At 35.2% G+C, this 12,681-nt stretch overlaps 1 protein-coding gene across 1 annotated transcript; it reads right to left on the bottom strand.

Annotated features, from left to right (window-relative positions):
- Window positions 1–1,326: 1,326 nt before the first annotated feature.
- Window positions 1,327–5,130, bottom strand: LOC111006338 (putative LRR receptor-like serine/threonine-protein kinase IRK). The gene is made up of 2 exons (XM_022278215.2): window positions 3,235–5,130; window positions 1,327–3,039 (listed from the first exon to the last, which is right to left on the bottom strand). Exons 1-2 carry the CDS (start codon window positions 4,707–4,709, stop codon window positions 1,590–1,592), a joined length of 2,925 nt encoding a protein of 974 aa, XP_022133907.1. The 5' UTR covers window positions 4,710–5,130; the 3' UTR covers window positions 1,327–1,589.
- Between the last annotated feature and the right edge of the window lie 7,551 nt (window positions 5,131–12,681).

The following is a 12,681-nucleotide window of genomic DNA, read 5'->3' as shown; positions in this document are numbered from 1 at the left end:
GACCCATAATACTTAATTATTTAGTTGTATGTCTCAGTTCACTTTTTTGGGCAGCTCATTCATCATGCAGCCTCTGCACATGGCCATCATTAATCTATGTATTACTCGTAAATTAAGAAATAATATATAAATTTACCATTCTAAATTTGCATTAGAAGGTGACTTTTAATTTCCTCATTACTTGTTAAAAAAGAAATCAAATCGATTTAATTTAATAATAAAAGGAGGTGATTGGAACCTCATTGATTGTTCCAAAGTGAAATTGAGTTTTGCTTTGGAATTGGGTCATTAAAAAGCAAAAACAAGGAAGAATTTATAAGATAATGGCAGCTTTTTCACCCCCTAAACCAAACATTTGCAACAAAGAAAAAGCATCATTATTGAAGTTAAAAAAATTTGAGATTATGGAGCAGAGACACAATGGCTTAATGGAAGAACTTTTTTTTTTCTTTATTTAATTCTTTTCAAAAAAGGATTTTTAAAAAGAGAGAGAGAATATGAATAATGGGAGAGAGATATAGATATTCTTTTTTCTTGTGTGGTATAGGAAACTTTTTCAGTGTCAATAGGTTTCTCTTTTAAAAAATTGTGGTTTCTGGTTATTCTATTCAGTACTCACCACTTTTGGTCCCAAGTTGGTGCTACGAATTATGACACTTCTTACACTCTCATCTCACTTTTTGACTTGTAACATTCTGCCTTTACTTTCTGTTTTTCTTTCTTCTCTCTCTCACATGATCTTGATGAAAAAGGGGAAAAGAAAAAAAAAAAAAAAAAGTTCACCCATTTGAATATGTTCTTGGTGAAAAAAAAAAGGGAAGAGAACAAACCATCCACCCTAGATTTGAAATTGGGTTGAAGTTATAAATTTAGCGGGGAAAGTTTGAGTATCGAGTCCATTTAGTCCTTTTTAATTCTTCAAAAACTTTCAACTATATCTCTAACTTTTGAATTATATTTGAATTTAGTCTTGACCATCGTTCGCCGTGACATGCCTGCAATATATCTAAACTAACTATTTGGTTAAGGACTCGGCCAAACTTTGGAACCAATGAATTTTTTTTTTACATTACAAAATAACAGATTTCTCTCTGTATTCTCTTCTGTTAAAGTCTTCCCATGAAAGCCAAAACTGTGGCAGAAAGATGAAAGTTTGAACTTCTAAGGCATTATGTCTCATAAATATACCTGTTTTCCAACCAACAAAATGCAGATTAAATCTACTAACTTTCTAATGCCTGTTTGAAAAGATCTTACATTTGTATTATATCTTCACAAGCTGATGCTTCTTTCACAATATCTTGAAATAAACAGATAATATGAAGATTAGTGAACGGTTAACGACTTTTGATTGGGGATCCGAATTCGAACCCGGTGAAGAGGAATCCGGAGAATTCTAAAGCATACACAAGAGAACTACTAAATACAACAGGAATCAACAAAACTACAGCAAAAGGAAAAAGAAACAGAGAACTCTCAACATTTTGATGTTTTTGTCTACCTTAAGATTGATCGAAACCAGACCGGATTCTTCTTCGCCAATGATCTGTGTTGAATCCCCTTCAGATTTGTAACAAACCAAACTGGATTTATCCCAATTCCTCTTGGCCTTCCGATGGACATCTGATCAGCTCTAATATATTAACAACCTCTGTCATATCAGGCCGGTTTGATGGCACCTGAGAGGTGCATATCAAGCCTAGTTTCACAACTGGTATGGCCTCCTCAGATGGGAAGTTCCTCTGGAGCTTCCCGTCGATGCAATCCTCCACCCGACCTTCTTCCAACGCCCGACGAACCATGTCGCAGAGTACCACGACGTCGTCTTCCATGTACTCAACAGGTCTCTTCCCAGTTACCACCTCAAGAACCAGAACTCCAAACCCATACACGTCACATTTCTCGGTTATCTTAACTGTCTTGCAGGCAAACTCGGGCGCCATGTAGCCAAGTGCACTCTGTATCTTGCTGCTTAACACGTATCGGTCAAGCATCGGTAACAATCTTGCTAGGCCAAAATCTCCAACTTTAGGTTCGCCTGAGCCATCAATCAGAACATTGCTTGATTTTATGTTGTAGTGGATGATGTTCATTTGGTGCAAATGTGCCAAGCTTTTCGCTGTTCCGAGGATTATGTTGAACCGCTCGTTCCACGAGAGGACGCTCCCGCCCAATCCTTCATGAAGATGTTTATACAAACTCCCTCCAGAAACGAATTCATATATGAGAAGCTGTAGTGATGGAGTCCAGTAGTAGCCTTCTAGAGCCACAAGATTTTGGTGCCTGACCTTCCCCAACTTCTTAACCTCCCTCTCAAAGTCTTCTTGAGATTTGACAAGACTTGAAACAGTAAGCTTTTTGATTGCAACTGGATGCCCGTCACGAAGAACAGTTTGGTAAACCGCTCCAAATCCGCCACGGCCAAGCTCGCAGTCCTTGTTAAGAAGGGCATGTGCTCCAGTACTGAAGTCGGGCTCTCCCGAGAACATGACTAGCTTGCCAGAATTTGCATCCGTAGTTGGGGAGTGGCTGAAGTCATCCCCTCCAGAGAATGCGATGGCTACCGCAGGATGATTTTCAGACGACCGAACGTGGAAGTTAAGGACGGTGATCGCAACTACACCAACAAGGATAACGGCTGCTGCACCAATGGCAATGAGTGCAGAGATGCTGAGGATGATTCTTTTGTGACCAAGAGTTGAAGGTAATGAAGGAGAAGCAGAGTCGGAAGATGAGTTGGGGTTGAGAACAATGGGTTTTGGAAGGACACCAGGGCAAGATTTCTTGACAATGGAACCACAAAGAGAGGGATTTCCAGCCAAAGAGGAAGGGGAAATTGTGTTGAAAAAGCCACCTGCAGGCAGTTCACCTTGAAGGTTGTTGTGGGAAATGTTAAACAAAATAAGGTTGGGAAGATTGGACAATTGCTTTGGCAGTGCACCACTGAGATTGTTTGTTGATAAATCCACAATTTGAAGATCAGTCAGTTTAGACAATGCTGCTGGTATGGAGCCAGTTAATCTGTTTTCCGACACGTCCCTGCAAAATTCGTGGCATAAGTAAGAGCGACATCGATCGTAATGATAAAAACTCAGGAGAGACATCAGGCTCCCTCACATTCTGCTTGTTTTCAAGCAGACTTGCAGGTGAAAATAGGTAAAAGCACAGTTCAATTCAGCAAAATGAAGGAATCCCACCAAATGAAAATGAAACATAAGAGAAAATACAACTTACAAAGTTACAAGTGACGAACAGTTCCCTATTGACTCTGGAACTTCACCCTCCAGCAAGTTCTTCTCCAGTCTCAATTCTTTCAACGATACGACCTCACCGATTTCTTCGGGAATACTTCCGTTCAACTGGTTCTCACTCAAGTTGAGAAGAACCAAGGCCTTCAGTCGTCCAATACTCTTCGGTGTAGTCCCAACAAGTGAGTTCTTACACAGGTTCAACACCTGCAAGCTACTTAACATCCCAATCTCGGGTGAAATTTCACCAGAAAATGCATTGTGAGATAAATCTAAAACTTGAAGATTAACAAGTGCTTTTCCCACTGTTGTAGAAAGAGAGCTTCTTTTGACATCAGAAGGCAACACATTTTGAGAACCCAGCTTCAGCATCCACACCGGAATAACGCCGGTGAGAGAACTATGGCTGAGATCCATGGTTGAAAGGTTTTGAGAAGGAACTATGGACTCTGCCAAGCTACCAGTCAAACCATTTTCAGAAAGATTCAAAACCTTCAGATTTTGAAGATTCCCAAATGAACTTGGAACCTGACCAGAAAATCTATTTCCTGAAAGGTCCAAGACTTCAAGGCCTTCCATTTCACCAATCCATTCAGGAACCTTCCCTTCAAATAAGTTCCTTCTCAAATTAAGATTACTGCATAAACTAAGCTTCTGCATTGTCGCCGGAATGTCACCGGAGAAAGAATTCTCACCGAGATCAACAGACCTCAAGAGCAAACAACTCCCAATCCCATCTGGGATCTGCCCAGAAAACCGATTCTTCCCCAAATTAATACCTCGCAAATTATTCATCCCCTTCACCTCCTGCGGAATTTCCCCTTCCAAAACATTGTCAGACAAATCCAAAGACCGAAGCCCGGTCAAGGACCAAATCGCAGAAGGTAACAAACCAGAAAACTGATTAGAGGATAAGTTAACCGCAGCAAGACTAGAACAAGAACCCAAACTTTCGGGGATTTTCCCGGAAAGTTTGTTGTTAGCTAAAGAAATTACTCTCAACGACCCACATTGCCGGAAGAAATCATCCGGAATCGTCCCGGAAAAACCGTTGCCGCTCAAGTCGACCAGCCGGAGATTTTCGAAGCGAGCATTATTGGGGCTTAGATTTCCGGTGAGATTATTGTTCGAAAGAGATAGTTTCCGAAGAAACTGCAGCTGAAGAAGGCCACGGCCGAGCCTGCCGGAGAGAGAGAAGCCGCCGAGGTCGAGTTCAACGACTCTATTGGATCTGGGGTTGCATTTTACACCAACCCAATTACAGGGGCTATCGTCATCTTCATTCCAAGACGCGAGTTTCCCTTCAGGGTCTTCAATGTCGGCCTTGAACACTATCAGACCCAAAACGTCGTCGTTCAGAGGTGGGTTCAGAGATCTCACGAACACTGGAGCCACGAAGAAGACGAAGAACAAAACGAAAAACCCCCCCAGTAGCTTTTTCATCTCCAAAAATGCCAGCATTCTCCGCTACCAAAAATTCAAATAAACCCCAAACCCATGCCAAAGCTCCAAATCAATATTTCCAGCTACAAGAGCTCGAGAATTTTCATCACAGGAACGGAAAAACGGCAGAAAGGAAACGACAAATTTTGGGTTCGAACGGCTAGATTTGGGAAGTTGGGTTTCTTCGAATCACATCAAGGGAAGGAAATAGCAAAATATAAAGGCCCCCCTCGTGAATTAACGAAGAAGAATGTGTTTTACAGAGCTTGAATCTTTTGAAAATGGAAGCAACCCCCAGTAACAAACGCCAAATAAATTCCTTCAGCTCAAAGCAGAGTATATAGCAATATAGCTTCTGAAGTTTCTCACTTTTCTCTGAAATTGAGCTGTGGGAGAGAATAAATTCAGCGGAGTTTCTATTGTTTTATCAACGGGAAAAAGCGGAGTGGGGCGCAGAGGAGACGAGATGAGGTCTCCATCAGTACAGATTTGTGGACACGTGGCTGTGCCAGAGTGGTATGGCCTCCGATGTGGCAAACACGTAGTCCTTATCAGCAAAATGCTTTTGACATTGTGGAATACGTGGCACCTTCTCATTAGCTGGACTTGGAATGCGACTTCGAGACGAAATACTCGAACGACCCGTGTTTTGTATTTAATTACTGTGCTGCCACTCCAACCAATTTTTCGACCCGTTGCCATCACAAAATTGCTGAGGGGGGAAATTAATGGGAAATTAACAGAGATTAGAAGACTGAATTAATCATTAATTGGTTTCGTAACGAATTTTTTTCCATTTATAGTTCGAGAGAGGGAGGTTTCAACTTACTTTTAGGCCGGTGGGTAACATTGAGTATTCGGATGCTGGTAGTTTTGTAACGATTAAAACAGTATAATATATTTATATATCAACTTTAAATCAATTTGAAACGAGTTTAGTGGACAAGACATATTAAACTATTGATGAGGAAAAGTCCAGTACTACAAGAATGGATCTCACACCATTTTTAATAAGTGCCGACATGACAAATAACAAATAGAATGGAGTATGGTATACCGTAAATTTTCCCTGATTTGATTCCCACCCGTTACACTCGTTGAACTTTTAAATAATGTTATGTTAGTTTTTTTTAGTACTATATGTGGGGTGGAGGATCGAACTCACAGCCTGTTGATGAGAGATATATGTCAATTATCATTGAGTTATGTTCGCTTTCGCAAAAATTATATTAGTTTTTTACAATTTTATGGATAAGTTTTTCACATATTTGAATTTTTAGTCAAATTTCAAAAACAAAAAATTCCTTTTCGAATTTTTTTTTCCCAGATTTGACCTAGATTTTGGAGATGTGTATTAAAAAAACTATATTAAATACAAATAGGTGAAAGCTTCTAAAAGTAATTTAAAAAATAGAAAATCAGAAATGAAATAACTATGAAACGTATGTCTATCAATTTAAACTAAAAAGTGTCTAAATAAGTCATCTATGTTATTAAACTTTCAATTTTATATCCAATGAGTATTTAAATTTTAAAAAATATCTTATAAGTCATAAATTAACTTAGAAATGTATCATATAAATCCTTGAAAGTTTAAAGATTTATTAAACACATTTTTCTTAATTAAGAGATTTATTAAATGTAACCTGAGAAATTTAATGCAATTCATAATTTATCTTATATTTTTAACATTCTATATAGTTTTATAATATCTATTTTGATTGATACAATAAAAACGTAAAATAATATTTAACAATTACGAGTGACACTAGCATGAACCTAGTTTAACAGTAATTGATGGAAAGATCGTCCATTTATCTCCAAAAAGAAATAATGAAATCAAGAAGAAAGGGTGGCAGATTAGGTAAAATTGAGGAACTTGGATGTGAAAGTTCGAGGGGGAAAAGGAGTTAGTTGCTTTACTGGGAAAATAAAGCTGAAGGAAAAAGAAGAAAGTGGTGGGTGGGAAATGAGAATAGTGAGCGGTGTGAGGGGTAGAAATGGCAATTTACAAAATAAGTGCAATAAAAGCAAAGTGGATGGAGAAAGTATGGTGGCGGTGAAGATGTGATTTTTTTAGAAAGTTTTTTAGTTTAGTTGGGATTTGTCTCGTTTAGGGTTTGTAGTTTGTGAAAAATAGTGTATCAATCTTGTACATAGATTTTAGAAGCTAGTATAATTTTCACATTTTAATTCACTAGATTTCAGTAGTTTGGAATCATCCTGCTTTATTTTATACTTAATTTTGAAATCAGTCGGTAAAGAGTCAAACAAAATCCCACATTAATTAAGGTAAACAGTTATCCATAATATATAGATTAAAATAATTATCTTCACCTAATACGAGACTTTCACATTAATTATCCCGTCACTTAAAAGGAGGCAAAATAGTTGCTTGAGCAGCTTTGAATTAAATGCTTCCCCAAGGTATAGGGGACCCCTATATTTCCAGCCCTACCTCTCCTCAATACTCTCCTTTTTGCTTCCTCTTATTTAATGTCATGCCACCATCTTCTCCTCATGAATTAAAATTTCCCCCTCCATCCCTATTATATATATATATTTTGTGCCATCTTTAATTCCTACCTACCCTTACTGTATTTCATAAATCCATAATTAAATTCCACATTCTCATTTTCTTCTACACCCATATTTCTCAATCTAATGAATGATCTTTGAGTCTCGACTATAGAGTGCATGAAGTTATTATTGTAATTCTATTTTTGTCTATTTTTTCGAATTTTACACTTGTCCTATATTTCATTTTTATTACTTCGATTAGATATCTATAAATGAATTAAGTTTGCATCTACCCATCAATTTAAATTTTTTGATTAATTGGTGGTTTATTAATGTTTACGGTAGTATTAGAGTAGGAGGTAATATGTGTTGTTTCCTCCCTATTTTTTTTTTTTTTATTTTCATTATTCGACCTTTGTGCAATTTTTCAAGCTCACAAGTGAGCGAGAGTTTAGATATCCATAAATGAATTAAATTTATCTCTATCAATCAACGTAAGTTTTTTGGTTGATTGATGGTTTATTTATATTGAAGAATTTTTATTCAATTAAATATAGTATCGATGTGGGGATGTGAGATTGAACATCTGATCTCTAGATAAAGAAACAGAATGCTTTAACTACAACGTAGCGCTATAGCCTATAAGGAGAAACTTTTTCCATTTTACCCTTTTATTTTTAATTTATTGTAATTCTCTTTAGTTTTTCCTTTTCATTTACTCTTTTAGTTCATTTTAATTTTGTAAAATTTAAAATTTTGTACTGTTTTTATTTTTAATAAAACCAAACATCATTTTCCACGGCTAATAAAATGTCTATACATTTCATTTTTGAAAATTTCCACTACAAGATCGAATTAATTATTAGTAATTGTGACAATATGTATAAATTGCATTTTTCTAATTATTTTTATTTTAACACAACTTTTAATACAAATTTACAGTTCCACCTCGATAAATTTAGTGAGTGAAATTTGTCCTGCCAAAATCATAACGGAAATGAGTGATACAAAATGAAAATGAAGAGACCAAATTGATCAAAAGTACACATACCAAAACAGATGTTTTAAAAGTACATTTCCTAAAATAAACATAAAAAATTACAGAGTATAAGAGTTGAAATAAACATTTTGAAAGTTCATGGACTAAAATAGTATTTAAACAAAAAGAAATCGAAAATAAAAAAATATTATCGCATAGGTTAGAACGTTGAATCATGTATGATATGATTGATAAATATAATTTTGGTGAAGCCAAACCATCATTTTCTAAGTTTGGCTGTGAAGCACATAGAAAAGAGTACTCCTTTTTCTAAATATACCTCCTTGTTGGTTTGTTTGTTTTTAGGGCTGTATTTATCTCTTTTGACTTTATCTTAAAAGTTATGCACATTTTCCACATCATCCAAAAGGAATCCCCAATTCCTTTTTCTGCATCTTAACAAATACCCTATCTTAGTAGGCTTGGGATTCAAGTTTTTGAGCCCCACTACACTCAATTTTCCATTGGATCGTCATTTAATCAATGATTGTTTAAGCATTTAGATTTGATATCTATAAATAAAAATGTACGTATCTAGTAGTAAATAGGTCATGACGTGTAGGAGTATAGTATAATTTAACTTATATTTTGAAGCATAACTCAACCGATCAATATATCGACACGTCTTAAATATCATATGTTCGAGCTCTCCTCTCTAAAGTATCTACCTAATTAAATATTTCATAGTTACTTTAAAATAAGTGGTTTTTCCTGATTTCTAAAGATATTCGCAAATACATGATTTTGAAAGGTTAATGGGGTGAATCGGGTATAATTCATATTATTCCGAGATTTAGATTCATGTGTTCTTTTTATGAATAATTATTTAATACGATAATTAAATTACTTTGACATATTTGCATAAAATAAAATAAAAAGTATATATTTATGACGTCAATTAAACCTTGGAGTGTAATATTAATCTAAGCCCCATAATGATTCATAGAAGTTGGATCTCATCATTTTTCATTCTGGTAGCCGACATGTCGTATCGTAATCGTAACTAGCTTTTTTTTTTTTTGTTTTTAATAAAAACATTTACTAGTACTATTTTCTCTTTTTTGAAAGTATGTCGTAAGAGCCAAAAAAAAAAAAAAGTGGCATTTCTTTTTTGTTTTTTTCAAATGAAAACTGCCACCAACCATTTGTCCGAAAATTAAAAAATGGCACAAAGGAATAATTTTGGAGGGAAATCTGCCCTGATCTTTTCTTGAATTATTATGTATTTTTCTTTCCATTTTTATTTTTAAATTATAAATAAAAATTATAGCTTATTCAACTTTTAAAATTTTAATTACAAATATATCTATTTTTTTGGGATTGGATTATTTGCCTCTATGATTGTAATATGGATATGTCTTTGTGTGATGACAGTGATTATTATATGAAAGTTCCGGCTCATCTAAAAAAATAAATAATTTTTTTTACATATATAAGAATTCACATGTTTACATGAGATGTGATAAATAATTAGTGAATAAATGTCAAGATGTTCGATACCATTGAATACCCATCTAAAGACATATTTGAGCCATTTGGATGCCCATGATGGTAGGTGGGTGTTTTCATACCCTAGTCACGACCATTTATAATTGACATATATATTCATCTAGAGAAAATTTTCGATGATTTTCGACGAATTTATTAAAGTTGGAATATACGATTTTAGAAACTAATTCTGTAAATGTGTTAGATAAATAAATTATTAGCACAAAAAATTTATTTTTTAAAAAATAGACAAAATAGTTCTCAAATGAAAGATCTCTTTCGCATGCTTGAAATTGTACTTGTAATTATATTGAACTCACAAATTCTTCTTCTTTTTTTTTTTTGAAAAGAGGAAAAAGAAAGAAGAAGAAACTAGAAAGTTATAATTTGTCAGTCGTATTTAATTTTTTAATCATGTCAATATCTATAAAAAGAAAAAAGAAAAGAAACAAATACCAACGAAATTCTCGTACTTTGAGAAAATAATAATAATTTAATAAAAAAATTTCCACGCCCATGCCCATTGCCCAAACAGAGACGTCGGAGAACGTAGCGGGACGGCGTTGAACAGAAAGTCAAAGTTAATCCAGGGAATAAAAGAAGGGGAAATTTTCAGTGGTGGGCCCCACTTTCAAAAGGGACAACTCGGATGGCGTGAACAAACGGCGTGCAATTGACGCCGACAGCCTGGTGCGCCGTTAGGGCTCTTCCAGAAATCGAGGATCCGAGTTTCAATGACTGCGCAGGAATGTGGCAGTTGGCGGGGCCCGGGTCGGGTTTTTAACCCATGGGCATTGCTACATTTGTCTGATCGTCTACCCCGGTGGAGGGACGGCGGGCGGCGGAGAGATTTGCCGGAGAAAGAGAGAAACGAGGAGAGAGAATGATTATAGAAAAATATGATTGCATGACTTCCACCGATACTGCGAGACTCGGACTGAGAATGACTCAACGGGTGATAGCACATGCAAGCCAGAACACACACCGATACTAAAGTTAGAGTTAGTAGCTGATATAATTAAATTGGAGAGAGAATATCTCAAAATAGAGTGAATGAGCTCTATTTATAGACGACTTCTCTGACAATATTTCCCACAAGACTTTAACAACTCTTTAAGGTGGCAACGAATCACAGCATATTGTCATGAAGTTTGTCGGAAACTGTAGCTGAGTCGAGACGAAGCTGATTAGTTCAACCAATAAATGAGAACATATTTCCAGGAAGCTTGATCGGTTCGGCCACACAAAGCGACGACTCGGTTCTAGGAAATAAAACCGAGGTGATGAAACCTAAAGCTTATCAATGAAAGTTACATGTAATTCTCATCACTCAACCAATGCGTGCCACGTGTATGGTGTGAATCACCTCCAACATGTTAGAACAAATTGGAAACGGATTACGGTAACAATAAATAAAAAACTTGTTTCTAAAATTTATATATAATTTTGAGAATATTTTTAAAAAATGAGATCCAAGATTCATAAATAGTTGTCAAACGATTTTGATCTCTTAATAAAATCATAAACCAAAAACAGAAAATGAAAATATTATCAAATAGACTCTTAAATATGAAGTATTTTAGAGATGATTTAAAATAATTTTACAAACTTTGGAAATGTGTCATTTAAAAACTTCACAAACAAATAAATACTTATTTCAAATATCATACGAGATCACACGTTTATTTCGTCCATGTTAGTTACAATTTTCTTCTCATTGGAGGCAGTAGCATAAATGATAAATCCAGACAGCAACATGACAGCCCATCTTCACGGTTACTTTTACTTTTGTTTATTATTCTCACCTATTTTACCAATAGTTTGTTTCAAAAGTTTATTTTGGCATTCTTTTAATTGCCTCAATAGCCATTGGACTTACAATGGTCATATTACAAAGATAGTTATTAACTTTCTTTTTTTTTTGGTTGAGTGGAGGATAATTTAGGATGAAATAATATAAACGTTAGACGAATCTTAAATCAATTTATATTCACTTAAGTTACTTTTACGAAATAATATTGAGAAATATATAAAAATAGTGAAATGTACTTTTCGTGAGTAATTGAAGTGAAACCCTAGATGATTTAAGCGATGGCAGATAATAACTCTTCTACTTATCACTAATGGTTAATTAATTCCAAAAACTCCAAATCAATTTAGAATCAACTCAACCAAAGGGTTAAATTAATAGATGACTTTGATGATCAAAGACTATGAGCTAAGGAAAATTAATTTTTTACTCAAGGTTTTGAACACTCCACAATCAAAACTAGTCAACTTTACCTGGATGTTCAACCATGCAATCCTAAACCAATAATTGTGAATAGATAAGTCTCATCTTCCCACTTACATTTTAACGTTACTCAAATTTAACCTAAGATTAATTAAATTGAAATAATTTAGGTTTTAAATAGCCTTAAAACCAACAATTTACTATATCAATTAACCCTAATAGTGACAGTTATGGGAAGGATTAAAGAGAAGCATGAATACAACTTAGTTGTAAAGACATCTTTATCTTTTTTTAGTACAACGTGTGAGGATGAAGATCGAACTTACAATCTCTTTGTTTGAGATATATGCCAATTATCACCTTATCTATGCTCGTTGTAAAGACATTTACTCTTTTATTTTGGGATAAAAAATTTAAGTTACCACCCTCTATATTTTCGTTATATTGACAAAAACACTCTAGAATATGAAACCGGCTATAACGTCCATATGATATGTTGTTTTATACTTCTCGAAATTTGGCCAAAATCCTAATATTTGTATGTCGAGATTGTGGGCCCAAGAGAATATGGGTTCAGATCCGCCGCATGTTTAACGTATTGGGCCGCTGGACGATAATTGGGCCGAGATCAGGCACTCGGCCTCGGTTTGTGATTCGCCAACCCTCCGTCCGCATACGAGCAAAACCGTCCAGCACTAGAGCTAGTTATT

The sequence above is a fragment of the Momordica charantia genome, assembly GCF_013281855.1.
Source record: "Momordica charantia cultivar OHB3-1 chromosome 4 unlocalized genomic scaffold, Mcharantia_2.0 BLBB01000004.1, whole genome shotgun sequence".
NCBI classification, from domain to species: Eukaryota; Viridiplantae; Streptophyta; class Magnoliopsida; order Cucurbitales; family Cucurbitaceae; genus Momordica; species Momordica charantia.
Note: the sequence above shows the minus strand (reverse complement) of the source record. Positions and strands in the feature narration are given on the sequence as shown.